Source organism: Euphorbia lathyris, chromosome 4 (genome assembly GCF_963576675.1).
Source record: "Euphorbia lathyris chromosome 4, ddEupLath1.1, whole genome shotgun sequence".
Classification (NCBI taxonomy): domain Eukaryota; kingdom Viridiplantae; phylum Streptophyta; class Magnoliopsida; order Malpighiales; family Euphorbiaceae; genus Euphorbia; species Euphorbia lathyris.
Window position 1 is genome coordinate 74166338 of NC_088913.1, and position 9033 is coordinate 74175370.

The 9033-nt window shown below is 36.3% G+C and overlaps 1 protein-coding gene across 1 annotated transcript; it reads right to left on the reverse strand.

Moving 5' to 3' along the window:
- Positions 1–497: 497 nt before the first annotated feature.
- On the reverse strand, positions 498–2764 carry LOC136227424 (uncharacterized). Its single transcript, XM_066016085.1, has 2 exons — positions 1708–2764; positions 498–1596 (listed from the first exon to the last, which is right to left on the reverse strand). The coding sequence occupies exons 1-2, from the start codon at positions 2020–2022 to the stop codon at positions 1273–1275; spliced, it is 639 nt and encodes a 212-aa protein (XP_065872157.1). The 5' UTR covers positions 2023–2764; the 3' UTR covers positions 498–1272.
- Positions 2765–9033: the final 6269 nt, after the last annotated feature.

The following is a 9033-nucleotide window of genomic DNA, read 5'->3' on the forward strand; positions in this document are numbered from 1 at the left end:
AATTTAGATAAGCAGGTGGAGGTTCAAGTTGAGTTGGAGAATTCATTCTCTCCATTGAATGACCAATTGGTAGAGTCTATTGAAGTAGAAGAATCTACAACTGATGAAGATGGACATTCATTTGCTAGAAGCAGGCCAGAAAGATAAAGAAAATAACCTATAAGTTTAGCAGATTATGTCACTTTTGCCTGTGTTCCTATGTAAGCGATTGAATGATATCATGAATATAATGAACTTTCCAGAGTCTACGATGAATGTACATTTTTGAAATTCCATGCCATTATCTGAGTGTATTGTTTTGATTTGTTTGTGGAATTGTGTTTGTATATGTTTGCAAAATTACTGTAGTAAGGATCTGGCTTCTCCCTTAATTTTCATTAAGGATATCCAAGTATATCTACTATGGTCACCCATAATAGTTAGGAAGTAATTCCCATTAGTGAAAGATTTTTGAATTGGACCCCATATGTCAACATGAATCAAATCAAAACAGCTGCTCGAATAACTTTCACTTAACTGAAATGATAATTTCTTTTGTTTTGCCCTATGGCATACATCACAAGGATCAGGAAAACTATCACTACACACCGGAATCAACTGATCCAACTTTTCCATTCTGTTTTTTGATGCATGACCAAGCCTGAAATGCCATGGGTGTTTATTTGAATTTGATATAGACATAACTTGTGGTCCTGTAAACAAAGAAAGCTTGGGTAAAGGGTGTTCCAGATAATAGAGACCTCCACGCTCCCTAGCATAGCCAATCATGTGCCATTTTGTAAGATCTTGTAGCACACAGCCTTCTTTGGTTACCACTATGCATAGACTGTTTATGGTTATAAGTTTGCCCGTTGAAATGAGATTATATTCAAAAGATGGAACATATAGCACATTATGCACTATCAAATCTGGTGATAAGCATATTTCCCCAATGTGAGTGACTATTACAGAATTTCCATTTGGTAACTGTACATGACAGTCAGTTACTTCCTCATAAGAGGCAAAATATCTCATATCACATACAATGTGATCTGTAGCACATGTGTCAATGATCCAGGTTTCCCTGGTTGACATATTAGAGAAAGTGCTAAGAATTATACCAGATTTGTCCACCTTAGCACTAAGATTTGCACTGCTTGTATGATTCTGAGCTTTGCCAAATGATTGGGGCAGCAAGGCTATCAACTGTTGGTACTGTGCTTTAGTGAGCATTTGATTCTCTGGTATAGTCTGCTGCTGTTAAGTTGAATGATCAACTTGATACTCCTGATCTTATTCTGAATCAATATCACCATACTGACTTTGTGCAGCATAATTCACCTTAGCCATGACATGTTTGTTCTTGTGCTTATTGTTATAGTTAGGTGGGTATCCATGCTTCTTAAAGCAGGTATCCTCAATATGGCTAGGAGTGTTACAATAACTACACATAGGAGGGTTTTTGCCATAATTCTTTCTTGAATTGTGTGAGTTCTTGGGTTTATATGAGTTTTGTGATTTGGAGGGGCTAGATGAAAATTGGTTGGTGTTTGTGTAACCAGCAAAAGGAATTGGACCAGCCTTAGTTTTGGTAGTGTGACTAAGTTGTCTCTCATGCTGTATGGTTAAAGCATAAACACGATTAAGAGAAGGTAATGTTTCCATTATCAAAATTTAAGAGCAGACTGTAGCATAATTCTCATTTAAACCTTGGAGAAATGTTATTACCTGATTTGCATCATATTGATCCTTGAATGCTTGAAAAGCACCACAGTTGCAAGATGGATCACAGCTGCATTTTGGTAATGGCCTTAGGTTCAGCGACTCATCATATAATATCTTGAGTCCTGTGTAATAGTCAGTAACTGCAAGTTCTCTCTGTTTGAAGGTATGTATCTCCTTCTTCAATTCTGAAATTCGAATAGAATCCCCTTGTGATAAGCGATCATGAAGATCTTTCCACATATCACAAGCTTTATCGATCCATATAATACTCTGAGCAATTTGAGGTGAAACAGCGTGTAACAACCATGAAATCACCATATTGTTACATCTTTGCCAGGTTGGGTAGAGTTGATCATTAGTTGCTGGAATAGTGAAAGTTCCATCAACGAAGGGAAATTTATTTTTGGATATGAGAGCTACCTTTGCTGACCTTGGCTATTGATGGTAATTAGGTCCAGTAAGGATTTGAGAAACGAGGGTTAAAGCTAAAGTTTCATTTCCAGGTAGGAAATATAAATTTCCAGGGATGTTAGCCATAATAGCTAAAATTGAGAAAAGAAGAGAAGAAAGAGCTAGCAATGAAGCTTATGCTCTGATACCATGATAAACTTGCAAACGATTATTGAAAAAATTTAAATCTCTTTTCTCAATCTTATTTACAGTATGCACATGCATTTATATACAAATTTGAGGAATAAGACGCTCCTCTCATTTACAAATCTAACGCTCAATTTTCACTGTACAATTGTTGATAGGATCCAATGGGTGAGAAGCTTTAATATGTCATCAACCTGCTGTGATTGGTTTCCTGTATCCGTATGAATTGATGACCTGACATGGGAATCATCTTTGTGCAGTTGGAATTGTTAGTTGCGTTTCCTGTTTTCACGGACAAGCACACTAGAGCAAGTCTGAACAGATTTTTACGGAAGAAGGATGTGGATAATGGAACGCAGCGTGTCAATTAGTTCTGTAATTTTGTTGTTCTTGTGATATGCTGCGTTTAGTCAAATTATTGGTGACCGTTGTATATTTGAATTCCTCCTTTCTATTTGCTACCGTTAATAAGTCCGTAAGTAATAAATGAAATCCATAAATTATCTGCAAACTTACCGAAAAATATTTTATAAGTAATTTGTCAGTAAATTGTCACCAATGCATATGATAGTGGGTCATGTTTCAGTGATAGCGACTACAAGTGGTCGCAAAACACCGATCGTTAAATACGTGATGGACTTTTGCGATCGGTTTTAAGGTTGCAATTTTTTTGCGATCGCTCATGCAAATAGGGTTGCAGATTTAACAACCCACTAAGTAGCGACTGATCACATTCGGTCGCTAAAACACATTTGTGACTAAATTAGTGATCAGGATTTCGGTCGCTAACTCACTGTTTTCTGATAATGATGAAATGAAAAAATCACTTATGTATCCAATATCATATATATATATATAAAAGAATATTCTAATCATTTTATTATTAGTATACTTTTTGGTAAATTGAATATTAGTATACTGGTAGCATAGTATCATTCTTTTTTCGAACCAAATATTAGAAATATTTTATTTCCTCTTTATTCTATATTTTATCCCCTCCTCTATTTAATTTCACCAAATAAACATGGCCAAAGTATTTGTTTGATTATTTGGTTATTATATATCAAAGCATATAAGAAACGACTATTTAAGATTTTGAGATATTATTACTATTTATCATTCTCTCTTTATTCCAAAGCCTAATTATTTGTTCCAAGAAATCCTATTTTACTACTCCTCCTATATCCAAATAGTAATTAAGCACCAATATATAATATTATTGATGAGATATTGTGGAATTTAATTAATTTATTGAGGTGACCGAATTTAAAGTTGCATCATTTTATACATAAAGTTTAATAGGTGTTTCATTCAGTTTTTGGGACCACATTTTGTATTTCACTTCAAATTGCAGAAAATATAGGTTTCGTTTGGTAAAATGTAATGATTTTTGTAATGAAATTATCGTTACATTGAAATATCATTACCTTATTTCATTGCATGTTACAATTTTGGTATAACGGAATGAGAAAACTATGAGTCAAATTTTGTTCAACTACTCTTGTAATCCTTATTGAGGGCGAGCCTTGGCGCAACGGTAAAACGTTATTGTCGTGTGATCGAATGTCACGGGTTCGAGTCTTAGGAGCGACCTCTTGCCAAAAAATTGGCAAGGGAAGACTAGCCCCCAGTACACCCTTGTGGTGGGATCCCTCCCCGGACCCTCGCTGAGCGGGGACGCGTAGTGCACCGGACCGCCGTTTTTACTCTTGTAATTCTTATTACATAGAAAAATGACTTGATGTAATCCTATTCCTACTTTCAAACCTCCATTTAATATATCATTTATCAAATCTCACATTTCATCCTTGTCAAAAACGCAAAAAGTAAAAAAACATTAAAAACTGAAAACGAGAAAAAAAAACACGCGAAAAATGAAAAAACATAGAAAAACCGTGAAAAATATTGAAAATGAAAACTTAAAAAGACGAGAAAAATGTAAAAATTATATACTAATTTATTGATTCCAGATAATATAATTTTGTATTTGATTTCGATTCAATTTTTTGCTTTTTTCGTGTTTTGTGTTTTTCTTATTTTTTTATGTTTTTCGTTGATTTTAATCATGTAAACAAAATTTTATGCTTACATTTAATTAGGAAAACATAAGTATTACAATGGTAATTACATTCCATAATTTTCTTTTTATTTGTCAATCAAACATTATTCCATTTAATTACATTACAAATTTGATTGCATTATAACTTTTATTACATTATATTGCATCATGGCATACCAAACGGATCCGTAGTGTTTGGTTAGGTTTATACAATAATAGCATTTAACATTTTTTTATATAAATAGAAGCATTTTAAAGCTTTCACGAAAAGCTCGTTTTGGAGCGTTTCGTGAAAAGTTGTTTGTGTTGAAACACCTTTCCACAAGATTTTGATTTGACAAAATCATCCATGATTAAGAGGCAATTAAATTTAAATGCTTTGATTTAATTGTACTAATGTGTTTGTTCAATATTGAGTGCAAAAATATATATAAAGTTAAACAGGACAAAAGTCAGCATAAGCCAAGCTGAGTGGAATGGAACTCAGCATGAAAGAATAGAAGCTGAGTGAAGTGGAACTCAGTCTCAGAAGTCTTCTTCAAAGTTGCCAGAACGAAGCTGACTAAATTAGAAGACTCCTTCAGAATTGAATAAACAGAACGGAGCTGACTAAGAAGGAACTCAGCATAGATATTGAACATTCAAAGATAACGAATGAAGCTGAGTGACAGTCAGGACAGCATGAAGGATCCGTTCACTAAAGGACAAAGTCTGCCAATCTTCTGCACCAATAATTAAAGCCTCGAAAATACACAGAAGACTAATTCCAAGAAACATGGGTCAATGGATTATTGGTAAAAGACAACTGGCACAAAAAGACAAGTCTGATGCAAGAAGACAAAACCTGACGCCTGAAGAAAACAGAGGAAGGGAATGGCGGAACAGTCTGAAGCTGACCAGAAGATGTTTCCCAAAAGAGCCGTTTTGGTGTTAACGGCTAAAACAATTCAAATGATCCATCTGCAGATTTCCATCTATAAAAGGACAATCAAGAACCTTAGATCATTGCCGAAGTATCAAAAGAAAAATACAAGAGAGAAAATCTTCAAAGCACTCAAATACAAAAAGATCTTACACCAACGTTTCTATTCTCTGTGTAAATGCTAGATTGATTGTTTTGTAATCATCTAAGGTGTTCTTTACTTGAAAAAGAACAAGTGTGTAATCAATAGGAATATTGAGCGTGTTGAGCTGAGTACTTGGTTGTAAGTATTCAGTGGTAGAAAAATCTAAGTGTTGGGTTGTAGTACTTAGTAGGAGCTGAGTAGACAAATAGAGGACGTACTCTTGCATACTCACTGCCTTGTAAAGGGTTTGTGCTCTACCTTGAAAGAGCTCAGTATTGGATTGAAAATCCCAGGAGGAACTGGGGACTGGACGTAGGCAGAGAGGCCGAACCAGGATAAGTCGTGCTGAGTAACTTCTAAACTCTTTCTCTCAATATATATATATATTTATGTGCATGTGTTGCTTGTGAAATTTACTCAGCTTATAAATTGTTAAAACTGAAACTGAGTAAATCTGAGTGCTGAGTTGGAAGCTGACCTTTCAAGTGTCAATTCCCAACTCTCAAGTCAAGCAGTCTTAGTCAGCATAGAACTAAAACTGTCTGACTAATCAATCGGTCGTGCTGACCAACACGCTGAGTTGTTAAATTCTTAAAATAACATTAAGTCAGCATAATTAAAAGCGAAAAAGTTACATTAGTTCCTATCCCCCCCTTGGAACTAATTACTAGGGACCAACAAGTGGTATCAGAGCCTAAGCTCACTACTCAAAGATCTAACAATCTTGAGCTGATCCCGAAAAATGGGTGAGAATAGCACTCGTTTCCTTCTAGGAAACCAAACAACACAGATACTCCCTGAGGGACTATCAATCACTAGACCTCCCTTATTCTTTGGATCAAATTATACATTCTGGAAGAATAGGATGAAGAACTTTATTCAAGCCACAAACATGAGTGTATGGCTTGCAATTGTTCAAGGTCCACATGTGCCATACAAAACTGTTAACAATGAGAAAATTGTTAAAAGTGAAGCTGAGTGGACAGAGGATGACCTCAGAAAATTACAAAATAATGCTTCGGCTATCAATATGCTTCACTGTGTTCTAGATGCTGCAGAATACAATAAGATTTTAGGTTGTGAGTCAGCACATGAGATCTGGAAGAAGCTGGAAGTGACTTATGAAGGCACCAGCAAGGTCAAGGAATCCAAAGTGAACCAACACATGCGATTGTATGAGCTGTTCGAGATGACTGACAATGAGGATATCTCAGCAATGAATGCCAGGTTCACCAACATAATAAATGAGCTTAAAAGACTCGATAAGAATTTCACTGAAGAAGAACAAGTGAAGAAGATCTTACGAAGTCTTCCCAAAAGCTGGCAAGCTAAGAAGACAGCTGTAGAGGAAGCTCAAGACCTGACGACATACAAATATGATGAGCTGATCGGTTCCTTGCTGACCCATGAAATTTCCATGAAAAACTTTGAAGCTAAAGAAAAATCTGAGGACAAGAAACAGAAATCACTAGTGATGAAAGCTGACTCCACAGAAGCTGAGTCAACTGATGATGAGGAAATGGCCATGTTTACTAGAAAAATGAAAAAGTTGTTCAGAAGAAATGAAAGAAACAGTAAGCGGCCATACAAGAGAGGAGACAAATATAAAGCTGAGTCCAGTGACACCAGATACAAAAAGGATAGCTCCAAGCCTGTCACATGTTATGAGTGCCATCAAACTGGGCATATTAAGTCAAGCTGTCCTAATCTGAAGAAAGATAAGAATGGAAGCAAAAAGGCAATGGTGGCCACATGGAGTGATAGTGATGAGTCGACATCATCTGAAGCTGAGCAAAATGAAACAGCCAACATATGTTTCATGGCAGATGATGGAGCTGACCAATCTCAATCTGAGCAAGCTAACCTCTCTGGAGACTCTGAGCAGGAGGAAAACAACAATGAGGTAACATCCTTACTTTCGCTTAGAAACGAAATGGTAAATGCCCTGAGTGACTTATATGCACTAACTAAGAAGTGTAACAAAAATATTAAATCATTCAGCAGGCGATGTGACGAGATTGAAGAGGTCAAGCTGAGTGACCTCCGATATCTCCTCCAGGACAACTCAGATTTACATACCAACATGCAAATCTTGCATAAGTTTGTCACGAAGGTTCAATCTGAGTCAAAGAAACTTAGAAAGGATGTCACAACCTTGCAGAGTCAAGTGAAAGGCTCAAGTAGAAATAAACCCCATGCTGAGTACGCAAGTACTAGTCAGCATAAGCAATTCACTCAATGTGAGTGTTGTGGAAAAAGGGGGCACACAAAAGATGTGTGTTGGCATAACAAGCGGATTGTCCAATGTGACTTCTGCGGAAGAAAAGGGCATTCCACAAAAGTATGCTGGCACGCCCAACACACCAATGCTGACCATACTCAGTACAACCCTCAAAGGGTACCTTTTTGTGACTTCTGTGGTAAGCCTGGCCACACTATAAAAGTATGTCGTCACAAGTTGAAATATGACTTTGCACCTGTTTACGCTAACAAGAAAGGACCTAAAAAGAATTGCGTACCTAAAAACGAATAGTTTAAAATGCAGGTCAGCTTGATATGCGTGGAGAAATCAAAACTTTGGTATATAGACAGCGCATGCTCAAGACACATGACAGGTGATGAAACTCAGTTCATCACACTAGAGCTTAAACGAGGAGGTAGTGTAAGCTTTGGAGACAACAAGAAGGGCAAGATAGTTGGCTCAGGAACTATCGGAGGTAACCCTAAAATTGAGTCAGTCTCCTTAGTTAAAGGTCTCAAATATAATCTTCTAAGCGTAGCTCAGCTTTGCAAGAGTGGAAGAAAGGTTATATTTGATGATACTAAGTGTCAAATACTTGAGGGGAAAACAAATGATTTGATTTTAACAGCCCCTCGTGTAGAAAATGTTTACATGTTGAGTTTGGAAAAACAATTTTCAAAAAGTATATGCTTGGTGTCTAAAGAGGACAACTCATGGCTATGGCATAGGAGACTTGGGCATGTCAGCATGGACCTCCTAGCCAAATTAGCTAGAAAACAACTAGTTGAAGGATTACCCAAACTAAAATATGAAAAAGATCAATTATGTAATGCTTGTCAGCAAGGTAAACAAATTAAAAAGTCATTTCATAGCAAAAAGGTTGTCTCAACCAAAAGACCATTGGAATTACTACATTTGGATCTTTTCGGACCTATCCAGCCACTCAGTATGGGAGGTAAGAAATTTTCCTTAGTTATTGTAGATGATTTCTCTAGGTATACTTGGGTCATCTTGCTGAGTAGCAAAGATGAAACATTTGAGATGTTTACTTCATTAGTCAAAAAGCTTGAAAATGACAAAGACCTAAGAGTAGCTCACATTAGAAGTGATAATGGTGGAGAATTCAAAAACCAAATGTTTGATGAATTCTGTGAAACTAATGGTATTGACCACAATTTCTCTGCCCCTAGAACTCCTCAACAGAATGGAGTTGTTGAAAGGAAGAATAGGACAATAGTAGAAATTTCTAGGACAATGCTGAGTGAAAATAGGCTTCCAAAGTATTTTTGGGGAGAAGCTATCAATACAGCATGTTACATATTGAATAGGGCCTTGGTAAGACCTATATTAAAGAAAACCCCTTA

Excerpts from the sequence above, each read along its gene's own strand:
- LOC136227424 (XM_066016085.1), bottom strand. The coding sequence starts at position 2,022 with ATGGTGATTTCATGGTTGTTACACGCTGTTTCACCTCAAATTGCTCAG. Across the intron at positions 1,597-1,707 it reads ATCAATATGATGCAAATCAG|CATGAGAGACAACTTAGTCA; the intron begins GTAATAACATTT and ends TTAACCATACAG.